Source organism: Phalacrocorax carbo, chromosome 1 (genome assembly GCF_963921805.1).
Source record: "Phalacrocorax carbo chromosome 1, bPhaCar2.1, whole genome shotgun sequence".
Lineage (NCBI taxonomy): Eukaryota > Metazoa > Chordata > Aves > Suliformes > Phalacrocoracidae > Phalacrocorax > Phalacrocorax carbo.
The window spans coordinates 139,033,849-139,049,756 of record NC_087513.1 but is presented as its reverse complement, the minus strand read 5'-3'; the positions used below and the strand labels follow the sequence as shown (position 1 = coordinate 139,049,756).

The window sequence follows — 15,908 nt, the reverse complement described above, 5'->3', positions numbered from 1 at the left end:
AACGCATTCACAGGGGGCATTGAATAATATTTTTAGTAAAAGGGGAGTTACAGCGAAAGAAAAGTTAGGTTTGTGTCTGCCTGTATTGACACACTGTTACATATTTATGCTGAAAATGTATCTTCAGATTACATACTGCAACATTTTTGTTTTCTATCATCTGAGCTGTGACATCTAGCCAAAAAAAAAGTTGTTCAGAAAGATTGTACTGTCCATCATATTAAAGGTTAATTTAGAATATATTCTGAAAAAGTAAAATGGAGCCCTGTCAAATCATGTTCCCATCTTGTTTCCAGTACAGAATCATACTTGAAATCTCAGTTTGCTCTGACAACTGCAGGCCAACAAATTCAGAGCCCCACCTGTTGCTCTATTGCAGCGGTTTTAGGTTAACATCAATGCACAGAAAAAACAAACAAAAGTACACAAGGAGTTTTCAATGCAGTAAGTATTTAGAGCAAAATTGCAGTAAAAAAGTTAGCAGACCTATGTGTGAAGCACAAAATCACATTAGTTGTAACTTAATCTCTCACCCACTTTAAAGCTGTGTTTTACAGCTCAGACTTGAATTGAATCCTTGAGTAATGTAAAGACTCCTCGTACTATGCAATATGCAGACAGGTCTCTGGCAATGTGATGCTTCTAGATGTTTTCAAGATCAGTTAAGCACACACTAAAGGGTGGCCTATGCCAGATATGTGTAATCTCTCTGGCTACTCAGTAAATTGAAAAGACTCTGTGAATCGTGTTAGGATAGAAAATTTTATTATGTTTGGGTAAGTGAGTCTCAGATCTTTGGAAACAGAAGTTCCCTGTGGTTGAACTTCTTGTGGTTTAAGCCGGCAGGCAGCTAAACGCCACACAGCTGTTCACTCACTCCCCCCACAGTGAGATGGGGGAGAGAGCAGGAAAAAAGGTAAAACTCATGGGCTTAGACAAAGACAATTTAATAGGACAGAAAAGGAAGGGAAAATGTAATAATAATAATAATAATAGTAAAAGAATATAAAAAATAAATTATGCACAATGCAATTGCTCACCACCCACTGACTGATGCCCAGCCAGTTCCCAAGCAGCGGCTGTGACCCCCCGGCCAATTCCCCCAGCTTTTCTGTTCAGCATGACGTCATATGGTATGGAATATCCCTTTGGCCAGTTTGGGTCAGCTGTCCCGGCTGTGTCCCCTCCCAGCTTCTTGTGCACCTCCAGCCTCCTTGCTGGCAGGGCAGTAAGAGAAGAGGAAAAATCCTTGACTTAATATAAGCGCTGCTCAGCAACAACTAAAACCTCAGTGTGTTATCAACATTGTCCTCATCCTAAATCCAAAGCACAGCACTATACCAGCTACTAGGAAGAAAATTAACTCTATCCCAGCCAAAACCAGGACAGAACCATGTAAAAGATAGTGACAATACATTTTTGAAGGAGCTGTTTACTGAAGTGTTTTAAGAGTTAAGCTGTTATTGTCAAATTTGTCTCCCGCCTACTAGCTGATATTGTCATTCCATTTTCAAGGTCACGGTAAAGGTAGTCAGTTATGATTCTCCTCAGAGAGTTTTGGCAGGAGATAAATAGCTGCCTGTGATCTTTTATAGGATATTAATAGGTGAGTCACTTCTCTACCTGACAGCGAGTTGTCAATCAGAACCTGTCAATCTGAGTTGCAAAGAAGAAAATGATGTAGTCCTCTTCCATATCAATCGTTGATTCGATGACTCTTTAGGAAAGTTAGATCTTTGTGTCAGTTCAATTTAACAAAAAAAACCACCAGACCTGAGTTGTTATCTCTTTAAAAAATCATTTAAAGTGGAGGCTTTTGATCCTCACCTTTAGCAATAGAGATACACATTTAGAAGTATGCACTATCTCTGTGACAGTAGAACAAGGCAGTTTGCATGAAAAGTAAGTTGTGCCTCCACCATTTTAGCAGATTTTTGTGGTGTTTTACCCTAGAGTTTGCATACTACTCTGAATTCAGTGAACTGTGTTTAAGGAAAAAGTCAAGGATAATCCCATGCAGTAAAAAATGCAGGTTGCAAAACAAAAATCAGCTGCCTTGCAGAAATGTTCTTTAATGAAAGGTCAGTGTTACATTAATATACATATGAAATATTAAACTTAAAAGTATACATCTTTCTTTACTTGAAGTGATGACATTTTCAGTCTTTTTAATTGGCTCCAGAGGTCTCATGTTTTTTGTTGCTACAGTAATGAAAGGTTTTCACATATATGACCTCTCAAATAACAACAAACACAACTTCATGGAAAATGTATCTTTTATGAAAAATATTGCCTTTTCTTTATTTTCTGAATCTATATTTTATAATACTAAGATAATACAGAATACATGCACGCATATTTGAACAGAATTAAAATAATTTTGTTTCCATTTTCCATGTAAAACTGTTCTCTTCATTCTGTCATTTAAAAAAAAAAAAAAGAGAAACTTTTTATGGAAGAATAAGTCCTAGTCAGAAACACACTTATCAAGTGAGTAATCTGGATAAAATTTTCCCATTTTTTGTTTATGTACTGCTGCCTGTGCCAGTAAAAAAGAAATCTTTAACCATGCAAATTGTGCAAAAACAGATCCAACCAAGGAGAGAGGAAAAATGGATCATAAATATACTAGGTTAAACCTAGTTATTTTTCCTTGAGAGTAAAGTACTGATATCATATCAATCCTTTTTATTAAAAGACTGTTTTCAGGTTCTAAAGGTTAGATTTTTTTTTTTTCATTTTAAAGAAACAGTTTGTATGTGCATGTCAGTATTGTTCCTTCCCCTTTTAAAGGGTGGATGAATCAGCTGCGTGAGGAAATATATGGTCTCCCTTTGATGTTAACGTGAATCACAGGTATTATCCACCACAGACTGGCAAGGGAAAATGTGGTAAATAAAGCCAAAAATACTCTGTAATTATCTGTGTGCTTTATGGTGCGATCCAGACAAGTTTTCTGAGTAAAGCTTTTGTGATTCAACTGATATTTACAATATGTGTAATGTTCTACAAATGCTGTTAGAGCATATAGCAGTAAATTTCACTAGTACGGCACAATTTTAAGTAAAGTTCTATAAATAATGCATAAGAAAAAGTTTTTACTTGAGCTGTGCTCTCACAGACTGCTGGAACTGATCATAAATATTGTGTTGACAGATCACATGAACAGCAAATTTACAGAGAGTCTATTTATTGCACTCTTGTACCAGTTCAGGAAACAGACTGAAGATGGTGGAGGCTGTTCATTATTGTGAGAGGAAAAATATTTATATTAGTATGTACTTTGAAATTACTTAATCTTTGGTACAACATACTTATAGTGTTATGTACTGAGCACATGCACACACACACAGAGCATTAAATGACAAGAGAAGATTTGGTCCTATACCTTAGTCCAGGATCAAGAAGGCGGAAAAGTACTGGTATATTTGGTTTGACATAGTCAGTGATATTATGGGATGTTTGACCCTGATTCTCATCATAGTCTAGTTGATCAGCTTCCTTATGACTGTGAGGAAGGTATCTGCGTTTCACATATATATGTGAAGTTCTGAAGGTATGTCTTTAATATATATAGCAAACAGTAATTAGTTAGATTTTGTTGTTTATTTTTGCTTTCAGTTCTGTATACAGTTAAGAATGGCATTTTTACTCTGTGTGTGTGTGCATTCAGGATTACCCTGTAATCAGTTACAGTATTCCTTATCCTCTTTTTTGGTTTTGAGTTGGTTTGGGTTTTGTGTTTTGGTTTTGGTTTGGGTTTTTTTTTTTGTTTTTTTTTTAAAATATTTTTAGCTCTACTATAGAAAGATTTCTTTGTAGAAACTTTGTTATAAAATATACTAAGGGTTTGGTGTCTGGTTTGGTTTTGGTTTGTTTTCCAGGAACACCGATGCACCATTTCTTCTTGTCCTGTCCTATCTTCATGTCCATACTGCTCTATATGCTTCAGAAAATTTCAGAGGAAAGAGCAAGCATGGTTTATATGGGGATGCAGTGGAGGAAATGGACTGGAGTGTAGGTATGTTACATGTGCTTCTAACATCAATGGAGGGACTTGATGGAAGGCTTGCATTCATGTCCTTCAAACGCAGACTTCTGCAATTTGGGTGTCTATGATATATCTGACATACTTGTCCTTTATATTTAGGGGAAAGAAAGGCACAATAATCTCTTGTAATATCTACTTTATGGCCAAATTTATTCTGTCCTATAAATGCCTGCTCTCTTCTTTGACTATGAAGGTAGTCTATACAGTATGGACTTAGCAGAGATATGGACACCTTAACTGAGAACATTTGAAGCAGAGTAGTTGAATCCAACACCATGAGCTTCTGGGTGCCATCTGGCCTCTGTAGGTTCTCCTCATAAAACAAGGTACTAACCTGAAAAGTGACCACGTGATATTGGTATAAAAAATTTTTCTAATATAGAGACTACAATATGCACTGTTAGCAAAAATTAGTTTGCTAATTATTTCAGTGAGTTCTCTGAATTAGTGAAGGCACTCAGGTGAGGTCCACTTCTGTTCATGAAGAACAGTCCAAACCAAACAGCTTACCCTTCAGAGCCTTCCATTCTCTCTGAGGCTGGAGAACAGTTGATCATTAAGCCTTTCAACAGGCTTTCCTTATTTCTAGATGTATTGGAATGACTGTCTGATACCAGATGTAATCACCTGTGAAAATGCCTAACAGTTCATATTTTAAAATAATCCTATTGGAGTAGAGCAGTATTAGGAGCTAAAGATTAGCTCACATTACATAACCCAAGTTGATTTTGTACTCAGTACAGCCCAGTGCAAAGTGGCTTTCTTCAAGAAAATGTTGCTTCCTTACTAAGTTGCTTATAAACAGATATTCAGTTTTTGTGCATATGTATTTTTAAGATATACAAGCATGTGCAGCTAAGTATCATGTATATTTATTTGCATATTTTGCGTCAAGAGGTCTAGTTGCAGAAGGTAGGGGACAAACAGCAGCACGGTACATTTAGTGATTGATGTTTTTAGTGCAGTATTTGCAAAAACGGGGAAAACACTTGTGGGAAACTGTGGAAAGGTTTTAAATGTGAAAGGTAACAGAAAAAAAAAAACTCTTTTGTAAATCATGTTTTGTAAAGAGAGAGTGGCTTTCATTCCAGTTGTATTACACCCTGAATCTTTAGCAATTCTGTCAGAGGCCACCAGCATTTCCTCAATTAAGTGCTTGCATTAGATAAAAGTGTGCATGTGTTGTCATTTCTGTTTGTATCCATGTTGTAGTAAGCTACTGTGCATTAGCTGGTCTTACGGTCTCTCTTTGATTTTACTATTTCTTTTTCTGTTCCATGATATTTAGCATATCCTAGGCTAATTGGTCATTTGCTGCTGCCATTATGTTTTGCTGCCTCCTTCAGGAGAGTGGCTCTCAGCTTTAAACAACAAAGTTGGAAACCAAGGCAGCTGACATGCTGCTGTTTCAGGTTATTTAATGATGCAGTGGTGGTAACAAATTGAAAACCACTGCTCTCTTCCAGAATGACCACAGGCTCCTGGGAGATGTGTCAAACAAACCAAACCAAATTGTAGGACAGAAGCATATTATTAAAAAAAGCTTGGGATAAATCAGCTATACAGATTTAGTGGTGATAACATAGGATTTTTGAACAAACTCAGAGAGGAGATATACAAGTTTCCCTATGTATTGTCCTTTACAATCCATCACAGGAGCATCAGGGGCAGCAGAGCTAGCTTAATCAATCAGGAAACAGATCTTCATCTGTCATGAAGTAGTATACAAGCATCAAATCTTGTTTCAGTTGGGAGTCTGGTTACTTGTTTTCACTTATGTCTTGTAAGGCTCCTCTGTTGACAGACTGTGTATTTGCTCCAGGAGGTAGAAAATGTGTTTAGTTCCTCTGTTACTTTCTCCTCCATTATTGGAAAGATGGAAAAAAAGTTATGGCTGACATTTCCAAAGGAGTCTGAAGGAATAATATAGCTTTTTTTTTTCCCCCCCTCCAACTGAAGGGAGTACTTATTTCCATTAACCTCCACTGAAAATTCCAGTCTTAATGCATCAACTGTGTCAGACAAAGTAGATCTATTCACTGTACTGCTGACGTCAGTAACCAATATTTTTTTGTAATGCCTCTGAAGATGTTACAGTAGAAAAGTCAAACGAAATTGTCTGGAAAAGCTGAAAAAGTGAAAACTAAGCTTTCAACAAAGGGAGGTTTTATCATTCACTATACAGAAATTAGTATTTACGCATAGATGAATGTAACCTGCAAAAGCAATGAGAACAAAATAGCCCAGGTATAACAATATGCTGCAAAAGCTTCTAATTAAAGACAACACAAGCATAGGAAGAAAAATGAGTGTATGGAAAACTGCAGTATAGTACAACATCAGAAATATTTGGCATCTGGCAGGAAAAGAAACACCAACTTCAACTCAGTTCTAAAAGAAACTTACAATGTGTTATCTGCTGAGTGGGAAATATTGTGGAAACCGTTGTGGATGACGAAACAAAAAAGGGTAGAAGAGAAGTTAGAAGTAGAAGTTTGGACTGTTAGGTACCAGTGATGAAAAAGTTATATCAAGATTGGACCATGAAATGCAAATGGAATATTCCTGATTTGAGAGTTCAGCTGGAATCAGACAGAAGACTTCAGCTGCCATTTGCAAGCGAAAAAGTAACAGTCTTTCTAGTAAGACAGAAGTCCACTCAGATGTAGAATTCTAAATAGAAGGCAACTTTCCAGTTTCATGTGTTTATTTATTGAGAATCAATTACCTAATTGGACAATAATTCAATTATAAGGCAATCTCCATGATAGGAGGAGAAAGGCCTATAAGACACAGGAATAAAATACTCTTTTTAATATTTCGTGTTTGTGACTTGTTAAACCAATACTGAAGAGTATGATTACAGTCCATGTCAAAAATAAAAAATACAAAGTCTCTGGATAAGCTTTGGGACCATATATGTCTACTGCTTCTGCATATTGATGTGTGTATAACAGAATTCAATGTTTAAAACATTCACAGTTACAATGTCACTGCATGTGAGTTATTCTCTGGCTAATAACATTAATTTTCTTTAAATGTAGGCTAAGCACCTTGTTAATGGTATTAATTATAGTTCATATGAGAGCAAATGAAAAAATCTTACAGTCTAAAACTGGAAAAAGAAATGGTGAATGAATGCAATATTATCCTTTTCTTTCTTCCTCCCTTCTCTTCCTTCATTCCTTCATTCCTGATTGAGTATAGGAAGAGAAATGGCTATGTTAAGAAACTGGTTTTGCTGTAAATTGCATTACACTAATTTAATCCAAAACAGATCACTGCAAAGAGTTTTGGAGCCCCCTGTAGACTTGCATGCAAACTGTGTGAAGACACACTAATTCAACACCACTTTTGCAAATGGCTGTTTATGGTTCTGTTAATAGTAGCAAAACTACATATCAGATCTTAATGCTTTGTAGGGCAATCACAACTGAATGGCTTAAGTGTAAAAAAGTCTCAGAAATTGTAGTCTGGACAACCTAGGTAACTGTAGAGTGGGGCCTTGTCTGGATATCTTTATTATGCGAATGCCCTGCAAGCTGAAAAAAACTTAACTGCCTCTCTGCCATGATTTTTTTACCTGTCTTAGGATCAAGTTATGCCAAGAAAATATTACCATCATCTGATGGCAATTAGAAGAAAAGGAGTGGAATTAAAATGCCAATGCATCTTACATGTAACTTGTGTTTGAAATATCTTTAAAAGTATCATAGACTTATATGTGAAGAAAGTAGCTCTGTACCTCTGCAGTACAAGAGGGTTATGGACCTACTGGACAGTGTCCAGCAAAGGGTCACAAAGATGATTAAGGGACTGGAGCGTCTCTCCTGTGAGGAAAGGCTGGGACTGGAGCTCTGTTCAGCCTGGAGAAGAGAAGGCTGAGGTAGGGTCTTATTAATGTATATAAATACCTGAAGAGAGGGTACAAAGAGGATGAGGTCAGGCTCTTCTCATTGATGACCAGTGACAAGAAGCCATGGGCACAAACTGAAACACAGGACATTCCCCCTGAACATCAGGAAAAACTTTTTTACTCTGAGGGTGGCCAAGCACTGGCGCATGTTGCCCAGACAGGTGGTGGAGTCCCTCTTCTTAGAGATATTCAAAAGCCATCTGGAGATAGTCCTAGGCACCAAGTGGCCCTGCTTAAGTAGGGGCTGTTGGGCAAGGCGATCTCCCTTCCAATCTCAAGCATCCTGTGATCCTGTGAAATGCTGAAGAAAAGAGCTATTCACTAAAGTCAATTCATATTTTGAAACAAAATCAGACATAACCTTTAAAAGTCAATCTAGAGGAACCAAGGAACAGTTTACTGAGGCAAACAGAAGCAAGATACTACCATGATACTATCCTCCTCTACTCTCTTGTGAGACCACCCCTGGGCACCTTATCCAGCACAAGACAGACATGGACCTGTTAGAGCAGGTCCAGAGGAGGTCGAAAATGATCAGGGGGATGGAACACTTCTCCTCTGAAAAAAGGCTGAGAGAGTTTGGGTTTTTCAGCCTGGGGAAGAGAAGGCTCCGGGGAGACCTTATTGTTGTCTTTCAATTTATAAAGGGGGCTTATAAGAAAGACAGAGAGACTTGTCAGCAGGGCATGTAGTGACAGGACAAAGGGTGATGGTTTTAAACAGGAAGAGGGTAGGTTTAGTTTAGATATTAGGAAGAAATTTTTTACAGTGAAGGTGGTGAGACGCTGGACTAGGTTTCCCAGAGAAGTTGAGGATGCCCCATCATTGGCAGTGTTCAGGGTCAGGTTGGATGGAGCTTTGAGCAACCTGGTCTAGTGAAAGAGGAGTTGGACGAGCTTTAAGGTCCCTTCCAACCCAAACCATTCTGTAATTCTGTGTTACTACAGTGATGACAAATTTTGAGGATGCTAATGATATCTTAAATAGTTTTTTTTTTTACAAGGAAGTACAGTGCCTAACTTTTTTTAACTGTAAGTACTTATACAATTAAAACCCTGGCTATGTGAATAAATGGAACCTTACCTGAGGAACATTTATGACTTGTCAAAGCATATGTGATACTCTGCTCTACAACCCTCTGGGCCAATATGTGGCCTGTAATGAAATAGAGCCAGGCAGAAGTAAAGTGTACTTCATTGAGAAAGGCCAGCTAGGTTACAGTCTAGTAGGACTAAGTGAAAATCAGACCACTTTTCACACTGTTTTTCTTCGATTCAGCTGTTATCATGATTAAGAATTGTCTATACATGTGTATCTACACACAGCACTTCCAAAGAGGAAGGGAAGAGTAAAAGCTCTGCCAAGTCAACTCCAGACCTTTGTGGAAACATCTAATTCTTCCATAATTAGATTACCCAGGGTTGTAGACGTGATGATATCAATGTGCAGGATTATGCTGTGGCTTTTAATTCCTCCAGTGCCTAAATGTGAGATGATAAAAACTTAATGCTTATATGCCTTTCATCTGATGAATGTGTGCATATTTAAATAGATAATATGCAATGTATGGGGATTGATCACGTACTTTACTTTTAACTTCTGTTCAACTCTGGAGTGATATGAATCAAGGGTCTAAGTGGGAACCATTCTGATTTAATATAAACTATTTTTATTGACCTCTGCGGCTTTTTTCTCTGTTTTAGTAACAGATGTACCACTGCTTTAGCAACAGATGTTTTCAGAAACAAAATGAAAGCTACATTCAGAAAACTGTAAAATATTTAAAAGACGGAAAACTGAACTATGCCCACAAGACTTCTGGTAAAATTCTTACTCTGATGAATGTATCATAGTCTAAAGTATTCACACGCACACACAAAAAAAAGAAGGGTCTAAATGTTACAGCCAAAGAATTCCTGAGGTTCTGAAGCACGTTACATTCCCCCAGTTTCTCAGTTTTTAGGTGCCTTCATAACAGCATGTGATCTGTCTTCAGTTCCTTAGTAAAAGCATTTTCTTTCTCATTTTAAAATAATTATTTTAAACGTACAAACCTATGACTTATTATTTTTAATTACAAAGCCATTAAAATATAATTTTAATATTTATTTCCAGTTATTCTGCCCTGAAATTCTATTCCTAGTTGTTTGGTGTTTTTTAAATGTTCTTTCCTTTATTAAGCAGTAACTGTTCTTCTGGGAAAGAGCGTAGTATTGGTATGTTTCATCTGAAATCTCTCTTCTTTTACATATCATTGTTAGTGGCTGTTATTGTGAATTCTTACATCTTTATTTCACTTTACAGTGTTTGTATGCTTTCAACTTCTGTTTAGAATCCTACTGCATTAGGATCAATCTAAAAATGTACCACAAATCACCTGAGAATTCTGAATTATGCTAAAAATCAAAATAAACATTAATAATATGAAAGGAAAAACAAATTCCTATTGCTTTGACTAAAAAATGAATGAGTTATCCTTAATTTTTTTTCAGAAGAAAATCTTGTACACAGAGATAAACCTAATTTATCCTTGCTTTTCACCTGATGTAGTAATTTGTAACAGTGCAAAGTTGATTTAAAAGATAAGCAAAGCAGAATGATGCCACATTATTAGAAGTGGTGGATAATCAGGCTTAGATTGTTTTTTCCAGCTGTTATGAATGTGACATAAAGTTAGGTGAGCCTGAAAACTTAAAGATGGAACTAAAAATCTGGAGAGCGATGCCTGATGCAAATGGTGCATTCCTTGACCTTGCTCTCCTGAATTTATACTGGTGTATGTCTCAAGTCTAGGGGCTTTAGTTTTAAGCTGTTTTTGTTATAATGAAAGGTGTTCAGCCAGCGTCTCTGAGGAAGAAGGTATTCAGCCAATACAGGTACTCTGTGACTAGAACAGCATTTTCCCACCCTGTTCTGCCACCCTGCTCTTACCCTAACATTAAGAGACCGTTTCTTCGGCTAAGATAGTAGTTAAGCTCTTGAAGCACCTTCGCTCTTTTGGTCAGATCTGGGGAAATAGTCAATAAGTGTGCAGATTACTGGCATTTGTCATTCCGCCTTTTATGATGTGGAAGCTTTCCAGTTATGATATGGGCTAAAACCCAAACTCATTTCATATGGCACTAAGCAGCAATGGCTTTCAGTCACTACTGAACAGGACTGAATTGAAGAGGTGGCTAAGTGATGAAAGACTTCCATTTCCACTATGATAAGCCTCCTGAGCTACCTAATCCTCCTTAAGTACAGTTTCCTTTTGCCATATTACATCTTTGTATACAGCAAAGCTCCTTCTTAGAACATTATTTACAAGATTATAAAGCACATCTTAAGCAGCCATTCCTAAAACATTTTTTTAATTAGTCAAGTTTAAATAATGTCTTAGTAATGCACGCTCCATGATGGAAAACTTCAGTGTAATGCAGCTTGTGGTGGTAGTGCTGTGTTGTTAAAAAACTGGGAAAGCATTTCAAAGGAAGCTACTCAAGATTTTTCTGGTGGAGTGCCTCTGCATAGCAGCCTTTTTAGCACAGATACTGTGAAGCTGTTAAGAGGAATTGCATTTTCCCTGTCCCAGACACTCTACAGGAATTTACTCAGTTACCCAGAGCAAGGGATCAGGGTGGGAGAGACATGATTTACAGCTCCCTTTGCTCACTTTGGTGAAAGTGTCCCTGTTGTGAATCTGAAACCTTCAGCACTGACTTATGAACATGATTTTGCCATCCTTTTTCTTCAACACTTGAACACTGAAAGCAATATCTGTCGAGGTATTTATAGAGCTTGTAATCATGGTTTTAATAAAGGATGCAACTGAGCTAGTAGGTGAAGGATATTGCTGGTGGAAGTTACATCTCTGTGAAAGAAGCCTAAATGTGAAACAAGGGAACAGAGAAACTAAAGATACTAATGATTTTAAATTTGGGTGTTTAAACCTTCTCACCCACCCCCCTTCCTGGTACCTTCAGATAGTTTTGTAGTGGATTACCCAGTACCTTAATATAACTGATACAGTCTGTGAATAGTTATTCATTCATACAGACATGCAGATGGCACAAATGAACATTGTAAGGCTATGAAGTCAAGTACTCAAAGATAGGAAAAACCAATCTTCTTATGCTTGTGTCTTATGGTACGGTTTTATAAGCGTATGTTTACATGCCATTTCTTTTCCCATTGGAACCCTATCTCCTCATCACAGAGTGCCTTAATGAGCAGCTACTGAACAGTAGGTGTATTCCTCACTGTTAAATATAAATTCTCATGTTTAATTTAACACACACTATTGAAGTTCTGTTATGAAGACAGATTTCTTTGACATCTCTCATCTTTTCTGCGGCATTACTTCACTAGAGTATATAACAGATTCGCAAATAAGCATTTTCACGAAGTCTTTGTAAGATAGGGGGATCTCATTAATCTGTTTCCCAGAAGAAGAACTGAGGCACAGAGATGATGTTCAGATTTACCTCCTGAGGTATAGCTTTGCTGCCAGTCACCCACTAATTCAGCTCTGGATCTACAGTAAATCATTAGGACTTTAATTCAGCTGGCATAGAATGGGGAAGGGGGGAAAGCAAGGCATTCCAGGTCTTGATCCACGCTAGAGGTGAGAAATGTTTAGAATGTGCATCTGGACTCAGGAACTCACTTTTTCTTCAGATCATGGGGATTAAGTGATATTTTTAAAGGATAATTAAATACCTTCACCAACATATGAATGATAATGGTATGGACAGTTCATGTGATGATTCAGGAAACGTCTTCCAGCCTTTTACCATTTTTTCATAGCTGGCTGCATCTCAATTTAACTGTAGAAAAAATCTAAAACTGACCACGTGCATTTGAGTTTAAGTGTTGATACTAGGAAAATTAGAGGTTGTTTTATTTTTTTAAATCATCCCTACTGTTTCTTGGACAGAGACATGAAACTTCGTAATGCTTCTTTTGAAATGTACGTTAATTATTTTGCGACCATACTGTTAAAAAAGAGGGGAACTAATTCTTAGTGAAAACAATAATTATACAATAAAGTTTATGACAATATCAATCCTGTGTTGTAAACTGTTGTTCATCAGCAGGCTGGTTCCTATTAGTGAATTGCCATGCAGAAATCTCAAACTGCTGAATCATAAAGCTCAAATTCCAGGTGGTAATAAGCCCTTATTGATGAGGTTGGTAGAACTGCCTTTTTATTGACTATGGCTGGTTGTTTTTTTTTCAGTGGTACATCTGACTGCCAGAACAACCACACCATATAATAAGCAGGCTGGTAATACTACCAAAGATCATTATTCTTCTAGAAACCAGTTGTGTATTTTGCATCACAGAAAGCTTTTTATTGCTTTCTCTATAATAATGACATATGATAAAGAGATAAATAATGAAATTTTTAAGGTTAGGGAAAGCATTAGAGTAACGATGCTGTGATTAGTGAAAGGCAGGCTGGTAAAGTGACAACTTTGCTCTTCTCCAGCTTTTTCCCTCACGACTTGATTGTTTAAAAAGGCATTTATGTTTCAATTTAAGGTGCTGTTTAAGAAAACCTGATACTGAATCTTTATTATGCTTTCCTACCTGTTATTTTTTAATGTTACTGTTTTGGGTGTTCTTTGCATATTTTGTTTACTGTACTCAGGGTATTTTTTGCCATTTTGAATACTTTCTTTTTGTTTTCTCTTTCTTTTGGCTTACTACTTGTATTTTGTGTACACACTTCTCTTTTTAAATCATTCTCTCTCCATACCCACCTCTGGGAGCCTCTTTAAAACATTTCCTCACAAAGAGCACATTGTAGTAACACTGAGAACACCCAACAGATTCTGTGTTACAGTAGTAAGCTCAATATCCAAAGGAACACCTGACCCCTAAGGGCTGAGTTTGCTTGAGATGATGAAGGAGACACTCCAGGGTAATCAAATCCCTACCTTAGACCAGCATGAAGTTATATTCCACAGCTGCAGTGGATATTGCAGCTTGCTGTTACCACAAGACGGGAGGCAGAGCACCCTTCCCTCCCTTCCCTCCTTTTTCCTAACCAGCTTCCAGGGAAAGCAGAAAGGAGGAGAAGGAGGAGAAGCATCTTTTTTTCAGCAAGCGCCCTTTTAGCAAACTACTAGATGGACTCATCTGTAATGTCACACTTATTTTGCCTAAAATTATGTGTGATTAACTTGGCCCTTAGGTGCTTCAGTTTACCAGGCTTTAAAGTACTGATGCCATTTCTGTGTTATGAAGATAAAGGATTTAGGCTCTTCAGGCTCTTGTATTTCAGTGGATGAGATATTTGTGTGTTAGAAATCCATTTTACTTCAATTTCTGAATCACAATAGAATTTAAAAACAAAGCAGGCAAACAAGAAATAATACAACTGTAAATGTGCTTTAAAGAAAAGAATGGCCTGGCCCAGAAAAGCAGTATGAATTTTATCTTCCTGCAAACCCGAAGATAACTTAATGCCAGATGTTTGAAATAAATGAGTAGCTCAGGATGTCTCAGCATTTCTAGCAAAGTCATGGAAGATACTGGTTTTGGCAATGTGAAAAGTATAGCTGTGTGTATAGTATATGGCAGTGTGAAAGGTATCAAAGTGCTTCTAATCCAGCGTACAGTTGATTTTGGCACCACAAAACAGCAGAGCACACATTAGGCAAGTAATAAATGAATACATCTTTTTCTCTATTTACAATCCAAACAGATGTAATTTATCTGTTCAGTTAGGTGGATGAAAAATTGGACATGAGCCGGCAATGTGCACTCACAGCCCAGAAAGCCAATTGTACCCTGGGCTGCATCAAAAGAAAACTGGCCAGCAGGTTGAGGGTGGTGAATCTGCTCATCTACTCTGCTATGGTGAGAACCCACCTGGAGCGCTGCATCCAGCTCTGGGGCTCCCAGTACAAGAAAGACATGGATGTGCAGGTCTAGTGGAAGTCAGAGTGCTGGAACACCTCTCGTCCTTGAGGATGCACTGCAAGACAGGGACTGGGGAAGCAAAAAGTCCCTCCCACTGTAAGAAAAGGTCAGATTTGTGACCACCTGAGGAACCTGGACATGCATAAGCCTATGGGACCTCATGAGATGCATCCCAGAGTCCTGAGGGAATTGGCTGACGTAATTGCCAAGCCACTATCCATGATATTTGAAAAGCCATGGCAGTCAGGTGAAGTCCTTGGGGACTGGAAGAAGGGAAACATTGTGCCCATCGTTAAAAAGGGTACAAAGGCGGACCCTGGGAACTACCAGCCTGTTAGCCTCACCTCTGTGCCTGGGGAGATCATGGAACAGATCCTCCTAGAAGCTATGCTAAGGCCCATGGAGGACAGGGAGGTGATTTGAGGCAGCCAGCATGGCTTCACCAAGGGCAAGTCCTGCCTGACCAAACTAGTGGCTGTCTATGATGGAGTGATTACATCAGTGGACAAGGGAAGAGTTATGGGTGTCACCTCTCTGGACTTCTGTAAGGCCTTTGCCACAATCCCCCACAGCATCCTTCTCTCTAAATTGGGGAGATATGGATTTGATGTGTGGATTGTTTGGTGGATAAGGAACTGGCTGGATGGTTGCGCCCAGAGGGCGGTGGTCAGTGGCTCAATATCCAGATGGAGACTGGTGACGAGTGGTGTCCCTCAAGGGTCCGTACTGGGACCAGTACTGTTTAATATCTTCATCAGTGACATAGTGGGATTGAGCGTACCCTCTGCAAGTTTGCACATGACACTAAACTGAGTGGTGTGGTTGATATGCCTGAGGGATGGGGTGGCATCCAGGGGGGCCTGGACAAGCTGGAGAAGTGAGCCCATGTGAACTTCATGAGGGCCAACAAGGCCAAGTGCAAGGTCCTGCACCTGGGTAGGGACAACCCCTGGTATCAATACAGGCTGGGGGATGAAGGGATTGAGAGGAGCCCTGCCAATAAGGACTTGGGGGTAGTGGTGGATGAAA

At 38.3% G+C, this 15,908-nt stretch overlaps 1 protein-coding gene across 6 annotated transcripts in view; it reads left to right on the top strand.

Annotated features, from left to right (window-relative positions):
- Nucleotides 1-15,908, top strand: part of STS (steroid sulfatase) — a 116,582-nt gene that overhangs the window by 41,142 nt on the left and 59,532 nt on the right. For all 6 annotated transcript variants that reach the window (XM_064437357.1, XM_064437352.1, XM_064437330.1 and 3 more), the window contains one exon: nt 3,885-4,021. In XM_064437357.1, the coding sequence (XP_064293427.1) occupies nt 3,885-4,021 (137 nt within the window). The remainder of the gene's footprint in view (nt 1-3,884; nt 4,022-15,908) is intronic.